This window comes from Mesoplodon mirus, assembly GCF_964341445.2.
Source record: "Mesoplodon mirus genome assembly, chromosome: 5".
Lineage (NCBI taxonomy): Eukaryota > Metazoa > Chordata > Mammalia > Artiodactyla > Ziphiidae > Mesoplodon > Mesoplodon mirus.
This window is the reverse complement of record NC_138980.1, coordinates 688,776-701,197: the sequence shown is the minus strand read 5'-3', so window position 1 is coordinate 701,197 and position 12,422 is coordinate 688,776. Positions and strand designations below refer to the sequence as shown.

The following is a 12,422-nucleotide window of genomic DNA, read 5'->3' as shown; positions in this document are numbered from 1 at the left end:
ACTTGCTAATTAACATTGCCTCTGGGTGAGAAGCTTATGGTTTAATATGGCCTTCATACATCTTGCAGTTCCCATCTTGTTTTCAGGGGGTATAAGTTACTTTAAAAAGAGTTATTTTAAATGAAAATATTTCTCATGAATTTTTATGCCAAATAAGTATTTAAGAACCAAATGGAACTCTGGGTTAGTCTCTCCCCTTTGCTGGGTGATGTGCAATTTTTAGACGTACGTCATATCCTCGGAGTACAGCCAGGTGGAAGGAGAGGAGCTGTAGTGGAATCACACTCAGAATGCCCTGGAGGCAGTCCACGGTGTGGGGCAGCTCGATTGTTTTATATGCAAACTTGGAACTTTCAGTGTCATCCTTGGAGCACAGTATGATTGGGCGACCCTAAGACAGAGAAATGTGATCACAAGATGCAGATCATCTCTGAAAGAAGCAATCCCTCACACACAGCAGTTTCTGAGATAAACATATTGCAATCATAACAGTGATCTTTTGCTTTTGCTGGAGTTATGGATGAGGCGATGTATCCGATTTGTGTAAAGGACAAAGAGTTTGGAGGCTTTTTGGCGAGGTTCGTATGCTTCCCTGGTAGGGGGTCACCTCCTGCTGCGTTCATGCGGCACCCATTTGCTGAGTGGCTCCAATGTACCTTGCAAAGAGCAGAAGCTCTTACCCCTTACTCCAGGGGCTCATAGTCAAGTGGTAGGAAAACAAAAACGTAAATAAGCAAACCGATAAATAACAATGAATTTCAGATAAAAGCCACCAGGGCAGTAAAACCCCGTAACATGATTGGGAGACAGTGGTGAGGTCCGAGGAGCTCTCTAAAAAGGAGACATTTGTATTGAGACCTGAATGATGAGAGGCCAACTCCCCGAAGAAGTGTGGGAAGAATGTTCGGGGCAGAGAGAGCAGCCTGTGTTCTACAAGTTCTAGCGAATTATTGAAACTGAGGGGGTGGTGGGAACTCCTGAATTTGGATCCAGTTGGTCAGAAGTGTGGGTGGCCTAGGAAGCCCAAAGATTGCAGCTAGTGGCTGAAGTGAGGGCGGTCTTGTGGAGGACAGTGCCCTTCACCTGTGAAATCTGACTAACTCTGGGTGGCCAATATCAGAACTACCCCCAGGGCTCTCCACCAGACCTCCTCTGGTCTCCACGCCTGGGATCCAGGACCACTCTGGGCAATCTGGATCACTGGGCCTCACCTAAGAGCTTCTGTGGGCATGACCGCAGGCTGGCCAGTCCCTTTCTGAATGTGCACCACGCATGAGGGGCCCCAGGGGAGAGTGAGTGCTCACGCCTACTCCCCAGCAGGAATACCCATAGCTGGTACCGGCAGATGGTGGGTGAGGTGGGCATGTGTGGAAGAGAACAGGAGAAAAGTGGCCCAGCCTGGCACAGAGCCCTCACCTGGCGGGCCGTGACCTGCTGCAGGGCATTCTGGCATTTGGCAAAGCAGGGATCCTTCATGATGACCATGATGACGGGCATCTGCTTGTCAATCAGCGCCAGGGGCCCATGCTTCAGCTCCCCAGCTAGGATGCCTTCTGAGTGCATGTAGGTTATCTCTTTAATTTTCTGGGGAAACACGAGGTGGGATCAGTGTCACACTGGGAAGAGAGGGAGCAGATCAGCCAGAGGGGAGAAAGGGGAGCCGGGAAGGAACGATTCTAGGAAGCAGGGAGCTGAGGGCCAAGAGGCAGATGGACATATGGAGCGGTCAACAGCACTGAGGGCAGCCGAAAAGGCCAGGGCCAGGGGAGAGGGCTGGCTGCTGTCCAGAGCACGCACAAAGCCCAGCACACAGCCTGTGAACACAGACCAGCTCTGGGATGCAGTCACCCCCCTTGGATGGACAAGTCAGTGTCACTCTAGCTTTCCCCCTTCCCCTCTGGAGCCAGCCCCATGGCCTCCCTAACAGTTATAATTTGTAATGATGGCATTTTATTCTACAGCTTCATTCAATTATCTGATTAATCACTCCCCCAATTCTAGATCATTAATAACTTCCAAAGGGTTGCTCCAACTTAACTATCAAGCAAAATCACACACATACTGGGGTGTTAATGGAGTTTTCCCCCTATGTTTAGAGAGACGCATTTTTTTCAATTACCATTAAACCCATGTCATCGAACTGGTGAGAGTGTTGAAGAAAACATTTCTCAACTCCCTAGAACTATTTATTTGGGTCAGGGAAACATTGTCAGGAGTGTGGCTCCATCCTGGATGCCGCAGACAGCTGGAGTGCTGGTACCCAAGTCACCACAGAGGGGCCACTGACTTGTGCCAGCAGCAGCGTAAAAGCTTCTTTCTTTCCCCCAAGACTAACTTGGAGACACAGCTGAATACTCATCTTTCACCAGCACACTCAGGAGCTGCAGCTGAGCAGCCCACACCGGATGGCAGAGGCACGGGGCTGGGGCGCTGAAAGTGTGCCCCACCGAGGCATTGCCTCTATTACCCCTGAGAAGCAGTCTGTCTGGCCCCTCACTTCCTTTGACAGGGGTCAGAATATCCACTGGAAGGATGTGGGAGTTGAAGCTCACTGCAGTCAGGCAATTCATGGCTTGTACCCCACACCCACTCCCCACTTCCTGTAATACTGTGAATGTTTCCCACAACTGGCATCGTTCTTCCAAATGGGGGTGGTGGTGGGGAGCAGCCACTTGTTCCCACAGGGAGAGGAGGGCAGCCAAGTTGAGTTATAGATGATACCCATGTGTGGGTACCAAATGCTGCCTCACCTGTGACAGTCTCCCATTTACCTTGCTTGTTGATCCATAAACAGCAGGTGGATAGTGAGTAAAGGGCAAGCACTAGGCTCGGGTCCCTGGACATCACTTCCCACCCTCTCAGCAGCCCTGTGGTCCTGGCATCTTACCCCTACTCCATCGGCTTTCTCTTAAGCCGGTATGGATCTTTATAGCTGCAGTGGGCAAAACAGCCAATCACTGATATAAAAAATGCAGGAATTTCAATGCTCATTCCTGAAGGATCCCAGCTCCCCTTGGAAGTTTGAGGAGTAACAGGGACACTCTACAGAGACCCAACGTTGCAACTCTGGTCTGCCCAAATCCTCCCATGCAGACTGCTTGTGGCAGTGGAAAAAAGCAAAGTCCAAATGGACCTGATTTCAAATCTTAGGCTGATCACTTCCACTATGTAATCTTGAGCAAGATGAATTTTTTGGAGGCTCAGTTTCCTCCTGGGTAAAATGTAAACAATAACTACCAGCCTCTCAGAAGATACTCATGAGGTAAGAATGAGCTATTCCAGATGGAGCCTGGTGCAGGTTGACACCTCAGGGGCTCCCATAAGGGTGCCCTGCCCCTTTGTCTTCAGGAGATCAGGAGCCCTCATATCCGTGTGGCCAGGGCTAGAATACCTGGTCAGTGAGCGACACCCTCCCCTCCCCTAGCACAATGCCCTGCCCTCCTTCCTGCTGGTTTCTTGGGGTGTCTCCCATGCCTGACGTCATGCAGGGGCCTGTGGAGGTGGGGGTTGGTCAGAGGGGGCTCACCAGCGCTCCTTCCAGGCACGTGGCATAGTTATAGCCCCGGCCCATGACCAGGAGCGACCTCTGTGTGTAGAGCTCCAGGGCCAGGTCGTGGATCTTCTCATCCAGTGACAACACTTCCTTGATCAGCTCTAAGTCAAGCACATAGCAGAGGGGGAGAGCCCGTCACACCAATTATAAAGCAAGATTCACAAAGAAAAGTCATGGTGTATAAGACAAGGTTTTAGAACTCACATCACTTACACACTTGCCTTCCTTGTATTAGTTTAAAAGGACTTTAAATGTAGATTATGGGAAATAGCTTGTGTTATCGGCCAGGATTTTATTGTGATGGTGATTCGTATTTGTGTTTATACTTTCCTGAGCACATAAGGTAAGTAGGGAAGTGTTATGTCTAGCTCCATTTTACAGGCAAGGCAACAGAGGTTCAGAGAGGCTAAATCCCCAGCTGACCAGCCACACAGCTGACACTCCATAGTAATGTCCCTCATCCGGGCCACATGCCATGTCTGGAAACAAAGCCTGTGTAGGTTGGAGCAGCACTTCTCAAACTTTTTGGTCTCAGGACTCCCTTACACTCTTAACATTTACTGTGAACTTCTAAGAGCCTTTATTTTTGTGGGTTATAGCTATCAATATTTACCAGAATAGAAACTGAGAAAATTAAAGATACTTATTAATTCATTTAAAAATAACAATAAACCCATGAAATGAAAAAAAATCAGTGAGAAGAGTGGCACTATTTTACATTTTTGCAAATCTTTAGTGCCTGACTTTTTCATAAAAGACAGATTCTCTTATCTGCTTCCCCATTCAATCTGTTGTGATAGGTTTTTTGGTTGAAGTACAGGAAGAAAATCTGGCCTCACAGAGATTTGTACTTGGAGAAAGAAGGCGTATTTAAATAACTTTTTCAAATAATTGTGAATGTTCTTTGATAGTACACCAAACTTAAGAGGTGACAATTTCTTAAAAGGGCAGGTGCAAATGTGGAATCTGAGATCATATCAACAAACTTTTCCTACCTTGCTACATTAAAATGTATTAGTCTATCTTGCACTTACTTAAATGGGTCTTTTATATGTGCATACTTTTATAACACTGCATTGGCCATTTGCAAAATATTGGCTCACTGAGTTACACAAATCTTCTAAAAATGGACACATTTCATTATAAAATATTCTTTTAAAAAATCATATTTGTTAAAATCACTGTGATCTCATCAGAGATGTTTCTGAGTATTGGGAGGAGGTCAAACTCGAGCTGACAGCTACAAGTATTCCAGATCATGTTTCGGTTGAAAACGCGAAGGTTATCATTAGCAACAAAAAGTGTTATCAGGGGCTTCCCTGGTGGCGCAGTGGTTGAGAGTCCGCCTGCCGATGCAGGGGACATGGGTTTGTGCCCCAGGTCCGGGAAGATCCCACATGCCGCGGAGCGGCTGGGCCCGTGAGCCATGGCCGCTGAGCCTGCGCGTCCGGAGCCTGTGCTCCACACCAAAAAAAAAAAAACCCAAAAAACTGTTATCAGTTGTTTTTCTCAACGTGTCGGGATAACTTGGTTCACTTTTGAGAAAATGTCTGCCAAGTACCAACTCAGCTTGTTACTCAGTCAATCATAGGGCGCTTTTCTCTGGAACAACCTCAGGGTGCTGCCTACCTCCCATTTGTCACATAGAATATTAACAAGTGTTGCAGTTTAATAAGACTAATGCATTTTACCGTATCATCAAAGACATTCCTAAGTGAAGCTATGTGCATTTCTGTCATGGGAACAGTGTGGTGCCTCTGCCTTGAAATGTGCTAGTACCAGCGGCGGCCACCACTGCCTTTGCAGATGTTCACAGAGAGAAAGGCAAAAGCATCGTATTCACTATAAATAACATATTACTAGGAAAATAGTTTTGACTGAAAGGGACCCCAGGACCTTTGGGTTTACATCTTGGTAACTGCCTACTTAGCAGAATAGAGTCCTGTTTTTGCAGGATTATTATATGGCTTAAAGTTAAGAAAGTTTTTCTTGTCAATAAATTTTCAGCATGTTGTCTTGGTCAGATTCAGACCCCTAGACCTTGTATGGTTACATGGTGGCTTTCCCTCACTGCCTTCCCTGGGGTTTGCCCTTGGTTCCAGAATAAAGTCTGGTGAGACTGTGAAGGAGCAGTTTGGGCCAGGAAGAGGTGTGAGGCCATTCACTCCTTCTTGTGTATTTCCTGAGCAACTACTGAATGTCTGCCCCGGCTGGACACCTGGCATCCAGCAGTGACTCTGACAGACATGGCTGTGTGCTCACTGAGCTGACACGGTTGGGGAAGACAAGCCAATTCACAGGAGAACAGGTAATTTCAGATCATGGTATGTGCTATAAAGAAAAGAAATGGGCTAATGTTTTTTAGAGAGCTGGGCAGGGGATTAGTGCCCCTATTAGGGTGGCCAGGGAGGGTCCCGGAGGTGACATTTGAGCTGAGACTTGGGTGATGGGAGGCGTCGGTCATATGAAGAGCTGGAGAAAGAGGGTTTCGGTAGAGGAAAGAGCCAGTGCAAAAGCCCTGTGGTGGAAAGAGCTTGGCACTGCTGAGGATCAGAAGGTCAGTGAGGCAGCTCAGGGAGGGGGAGGGAGCTCGATGAGGTCAGAGGCACAGGGTCCCAGAGTGCAAGGCTCCATGGCCGGGTGACAAGTGTGGACTTTAATCTTGGCCCAGTGGGGCTGCTTCAGGGATTCAGTGGTAAGTGAAAGTTTTGAGGAGAAGGCAATGATTAACAGCATTGTTTATGGGATAGAGTCAAGTAAGAGAGCAGCCAGCAACAGTCCACAGGATTTGATAATGAGCAGTTGAGCTCTGGAACATACCAGGTAAAGATCTCAGGCCACGGATGATCTCTCGCCTTCTGTTTTGTAGTGAAATGCGGTCTTCGGACATCATCAAACCAAACATCACCAGGGAGATGAACTGACTGGTATAAGCCTGAGGACAAAACACTGGTGCTGGCAGAGCCGGGGCGCTGTGCACGTGGTGGCCACGCAAGATGAGACAGATCCCTGGGCCCCACTCTTGGCCCCCTGTCCACCCACCCAGCAGAGGCCCTCCTGCGGGTGCCCACATGGCTCCTTCTACCTTGGTGCTGGCCACGCCGATCTCCGGTCCTGCATTGATGTGGACTCCGCAGTCAGTCTCTCGGGAGATGGAGCTGCCCACAGTGTTGGTGACACCCACGGTCAGGGCCCGGCGGTCCTTACAGTAGCGCAGTGCCAGGAGGGTGTCTGCGGTCTCACCTGCCACACAGGTCCTTCTTTTCAGCTCACAGGTATGTAGGCTCTGCCAGACTTACCCCCCAGCCCCCAACTCATTTACTTCTGGCCCTTGGGCAGAAACTGATGTCCAGACACAGTCGCTGTGTGCTCAGAAAGGAAAATGCATGCTCAACCATGTTTCTGGTTGATTCTCTTTTTTTTTTTTTTTATGTAAGATGTTCTTTATTCAAGGGCTATGAATACCAAAAACACAGCACTTAGATCTTGAAAAAGGAGAGCTCTTTTAGGTTTAAAAGTAAATAGGAAAATAAAACATTCATAGGGATTTGAATTTGAAGGTTGAAATTAATTTATCACTTCTCATTTTACCACTCAGTGTGAAGTGCATGTTCTAGGGGATGTTAAGACCTTTCTCATGAAAGTTGGTAAACTGTTCTACTGGATGGGGCCTCCATGTGGGGACCCTGACAGCACAGGCATATGGGAGTCACTCGATCACTTGGGTGTTTAGTAATGCCATTAATGTGGTTCATTGTGATCATTTATGTAACTAGAAGATGAAAGCTGATTAGTAAGTGGAACTAGTTTGGAAGGAATTTATTAAAAGTTTGTTCATGATTAAGTGTTGAATAGAACACTTAAGTTCTACAATTGATGTTTTCATGAAAAATATGTGAGATTATTTTTTCTAAAAATGGCTCAAGATTGTCTTGTCCCGGCTCTTCTCTAATCTAATTTCTCTTGAATATTAAGACAGAGTGGTTTATACATACTCCTCCACTTTCTCACTTCCCATTTCCTATTCAACACACTATAGTCTGGCCTTGTGCCCTGGTTGATTCTCAGATTCACGATTTTGCTACTATTTACGTGGCGAGTGCTTGCTCATCCACTGTCTCAATGAACGCTCATGACAACTCTGTAGGGGGCATCATCCCCATTTTCCCTTGAGGATGAGGTACTCAGAGATGGAGCAAATCAATGCCTCACTCACTCAAGGCCAAGTAGCTGTGGGTGATAGAGTGGGCCTGGCTCCCAGTGCCCTTTCTCAGACTCTAAACTGTCTTTAGCCCATTCAGAATGGGCTGAGATTTAAGTTAAAAAACAAGAATGCCCCTAAATGGTGTTTCTCAAACAGATCTTGTTTTAAAAGAAAACATTTCTTGTCCTAGTGTGTACTTAAATTATTTTTATAAAAAAGCTTAAATAGGTTCATGCATAAACCAGCACAAACTTATGTTTGTAAGCCCTAAAGAACTCAAGCTAAATTAAATATGATCCAGAACATAAAACCAAACATTCAATGTTCACACAGCCACCACTCTTGGTTGTGCTGTCCTAACTTCTCTGCAGTGCAGGCTGGTGCTACTATGGCCCAATTCTCCTCCCCTGTTTCTGCTCAGACTTGTGTCTAGTGCACTGGGGTGCCACAACTCCTTTCCTTAGCGCCTATGGGAGCAGGGGAGCTCTATCTTCATCGGCAACGCCCCCATTTTTGATACAGTTAAAAAAAATTTAATGTAAAGGGCTGAACAAAATGAAACTTTAAACCCCTTCTATGAAGTCACTGAGGAGGTGCCACTGCATTATTTTCACATTAAAACCACCTCTGTTCTTTGGTTAGTGGCTTCCACCAATTCATGAAACATTTTTAGGCTCTGACGGGATTGTAAACCCAAAGGTAACAGTGGCAACTGAAGTCAGAGGGCAGCACCTGGGTACGAGGTGGTCAGCTAGATGGTGGGTGTGTCTGTGTTAGTTTTTCTTAGCTTGTTACTGAAATGGAAATGGTATTGAAAATTCATAATGAAAGCAGTATAAAGATATTAGGGTATTGCTGTTAATGCTTCAGTTGCGATAATGACGTTGGTGTTATATTTTTTCTTTTATCATTTAGAGATACGTTCTGAAATATTTATGGATGAAATAACATGATGTCTGAGACTGACTTTAAAATAACCCAGTGAAGGGGAGGGGTTAAAGTAGATATGATGACACAAGATGGGTGAGTTATTCCATAACATAACTGCTGAGCCTAGGTGCTTCTTTATGCAAGTCTCTCTTTTATAAAAGTTTGGGATTTTCCATAATTCAGTGTTATAAAAATCCTCTTAGAGCTCGTGGGGACTCCAAGCATATGGCTATGGGTCATCTCCGTGACCCTCCGTCCTGCCTTGAGCTGGAGCAAACACCCAAGCCTAGTGTTAGAATGCCACCCAGGCAGGGTTTCCTGAGCTGAGGGTAGCCTGGGCTCTCTACACCTGAGTAGTGTCTCCCCATGCCTCCCACTGTTGGGTTGCGTGAGCACTGTATGGTGCCCACACAGTTCTTGAAGTGACTCTCAACCAGCAGAATTAAACTTTCCTCTAATTTAAACCCAGCACACATTTCTGAGTATCTCGGTGAGTGGTCCCTTAAGTCCCGGACTTGGAACAGCAGGAGGAGGGAGAACCTGGCTGCATGGCCCTCCCCATAAAATGGGACGGTAGCTGATGGCTCTGAGGGTTGAATGACCCTGGGCATGAGAGAGTGTGGCACATGGTCTATGTGCAGAGAACTTCATGGGATGAAGGAGGGAGGGAGCTGCATGGTGTGTCACTGAGAGGACAGAGCCCTGAAATGAACTAGCGAAAACCTGTAACCCTTACCTGACTGGCTTATGAAAAAACAAACGTCATCCCTGAACACAGGTGTGTTCCTGTCCAGAAAATCACTAGCAAGTTCAACCATCACCGGGAGCTCGGTCAGTTCCTCCAACACTTGCCGCGTCTGTAGCCAACAAGAATGGGGACTGAAGTCAGTCATGAGCGCTACAGGGACAAAGGCAGCTGGGCTTCTAAGACAGTTTATGACATGGCATCTCTGCGTCCAGGTGAGCAGGGAACTTCAGGCATTCACAGGCCAAACTGCAGGAGAAAGGGCTCCATGCCAGTTCTCATACTGGCTCATGGCACCAAATCTGGAAGGCCAAATGCATGACAGCATTCAAGGCTCATCTTGTCCTAGCCAACACTGCCTCCCAGGCACCATCAAGGGCCCAGCATGTTGCACTTACGGCCACAGCAGCGTGGTAGCTAGTTCCACAGCCAATCACGATGAGCCGGCGACATCGTCTGATCTCCTTCAAGTGGTCCTTCAAGCCGCCCAGGAGCACTGCAGGACACATGCAGTGTGTTAATGCTGACACGACACAGGGGTTGTGCATTGACCCAGGGCTCGGACAAGGGATTACCTGTGTTGGTCTCAAAATTCACCCGACCTCTCATGGTATTGAAAACTGATTCTGGCTGTTCAAATATCTCCTTCTGCATAAATGCACTGAAGTTACCTGGGCAAACAAACATCAACAGGATGTCAATTTTAACCTTCACCGCTTAGCTTTTAATCAAGAAGAACAGTTGTTATGCAGTTAGTCACAGTGACACAGGTAAAGGTTACCGCAGATTACAAAAGGTGTCTCCAGGTATTGTCCCCCCTGATACTCATGGTGACAAGCCAGGTAAGGTATGACTATTATCTTCAATGAGCATATCAGACCCTGCAACTTGAGGGAGGGAGGGATGTAAGTAACAAATGCATGGCTGGCCTTCCTGGGCCACGCTCCTCTTAGCAAGGCCAGAGGAAAGTAAAGTGCTTTACTTCCTAACACCCACCTACTTAGGGAAGTACAAATTAAGCGAGCCTAAGGAAATAGGCAATTTTTTAAAACCAAATACCCTCCTATACACTGTATTAAAACAAAAAGCAAAAAATCTTTTCAGCCACATATTTCTAGGGCTCTGATGTGAATGAAACCGGATGACATCTAAGACCCTCGACAGGTGCTGTGCCTGATGCCTGTCGACAGGTGTCCACAGACAGGGCGGGAGTGTCCTCTGCGATACACACATGCATGATGCCAAGCATCACAGTGTCCCTGTCTGCTGCCCTCGGCAGAGAGCTTGTAGAAAGAGTGCCACGAAGCAAACAGAGCAAGTGAGGAGGGGTCGGGCCATTGCAGATACGGATCAGGGAAGGGCTCTCTGAGGGGGTGACGTTTCAGGGGAGATGATCAAAAGGAGCTGGTCCTGTGCGAAGCTGAGTGAGTGTCATGACCCCCAGGGGAGCAAGCACTCCGCCTGTCTGAGTAACAGTGAGGCAGCCAGGGTGGGCAGGGAGGGGCACAATGGAGAAGGGTTGTGCAAGGTGGGGCCAGGCTGCGTGTGGTTGGCTGTGGGCTGTGGCAAGGAGTGTGGGTTTTATGCTAAGAACAGTGGGAAGCCATTGGAGGGCTTTACACAGCAGGATAAGAGGGTATGATTCCCTTTCTTAAACGTTTACCCAGGCTGCCCTGTGGAGAGGAGGGTATGGGGAGACAAGTGTGGGTGCAGGAAGATAGGCCCCCTCACAAGGAGAAAGTAGTCCAAAGTCCCCCGTTACTGCAGGCCTCTCATCCAGAGAAGAAATGATGCCTGGGGTGTAGGAATGTGTCCCAGAGACTCTGTAAAGGGAGGTAGTTGATGGACTGGGGTCAGTTCAAGCAGGGAGACCTGGTGCCGGGACATGGTCAGAAGCCCCTTTGGAGTAGCCAGGCCAGGCGCCCCACATCCTCTGAGATGTATAACCACAGACCACCTGCAGCCCCACTCCGGTGCTCACAGCAGGCAGGAAGGCTGTAGTGCCCACCCATGACAGGGCAGAGAGTCTCAGGAGCTCCCTCACAGAGCACCTGCCCCATGAGGCTGCTGCACAGGGACCCTCAGAGGACACCTGCCTTTCATGATTTGCTGCAATTCCATCTGCAAGGTCTGTATGGCTCGAGATGGGTCATCACTAGCCGAACGCTTGACCCGGTGAATAGAGAGTTTCCCATCAGCCACTGCAGCAATGTCATCATCCTCAAGGAAAATGACCCGGTTGGTGTGTTCTATGATAGCACTGGAGCAAGGAAAATATGGGTGTCAGAGATGGGGCCTGTCCTTGACAGTTACAAGATGTGGGTCCATATCAGTAACACTGAATAGCATTTTAGGATATGGCATATAAACATTGATTCATACCTCCCGCCCCTCCCCTCCACCCAGAATTATTTTGAAGCCAGTCCCAGACATTAAATCATCTGTAAACCTTTTAGCTTATAGCTCTAAAAGACAAGGATTATTTTTCACCCTACTATACCATTATCACATCTAAGAGTAATAGTTTTTCCTTCATATCATCAAGTATCCAGTATGTTCAATTTTCCCCAGTAATCTCATAGATGTCCTTTTATAATTGCTTTCCTTGAATCAGGATCCAAACAATGTCACCTTTGGAGAATGCTCAGGAACCAACACATTCTGAATCATAAAGGGAAAAGATGAAACATTTATCTTGCCTTTCCAAATGACCTTTCAGAATAACCACAGTTTATGAAGGCAAGTTTCTCTTTATAGGAGAAATATAGCTAATAAAGAAGGAATGATAGAATTATAATAGTCAACTTATGAATTCCTAATCATTAATAGCCCTAATCAAGGTCCATCAGTGGCTACTGAAATGAAGAAATGAAAAGCTATGAGCAGCTTTATAATGGATGGATAAGGCTCCTGATCTTTGAACCCCGTGATCAATTTTAACAGTACTACAAAAAGACAATAAGACGTAGTGCCTCCTGATGGGAGGACAC

The 12,422-nt window shown here is 47.1% G+C and overlaps 1 protein-coding gene across 2 annotated transcripts in view; it reads right to left on the bottom strand.

Moving 5' to 3' along the window:
- The window catches only part of GFPT2 (glutamine-fructose-6-phosphate transaminase 2), a 45,258-nt gene that overhangs the window by 1,871 nt on the left and 30,965 nt on the right, over positions 1-12,422 (bottom strand). For both annotated transcript variants that reach the window (XM_082621018.1, XM_082621019.1), the window contains 9 exons: positions 11,529-11,692; positions 10,008-10,103; positions 9,831-9,928; positions 9,424-9,544; positions 6,639-6,796; positions 6,374-6,488; positions 3,527-3,654; positions 1,417-1,584; positions 230-391 (listed from right to left, as the gene is read on the bottom strand). In XM_082621018.1, coding sequence (XP_082477144.1) covers positions 230-391; positions 1,417-1,584; positions 3,527-3,654; positions 6,374-6,488; positions 6,639-6,796; positions 9,424-9,544; positions 9,831-9,928; positions 10,008-10,103; positions 11,529-11,692 — 1,210 coding nt within the window. The remainder of the gene's footprint in view (positions 1-229; positions 392-1,416; positions 1,585-3,526; positions 3,655-6,373; positions 6,489-6,638; positions 6,797-9,423; positions 9,545-9,830; positions 9,929-10,007; positions 10,104-11,528; positions 11,693-12,422) is intronic.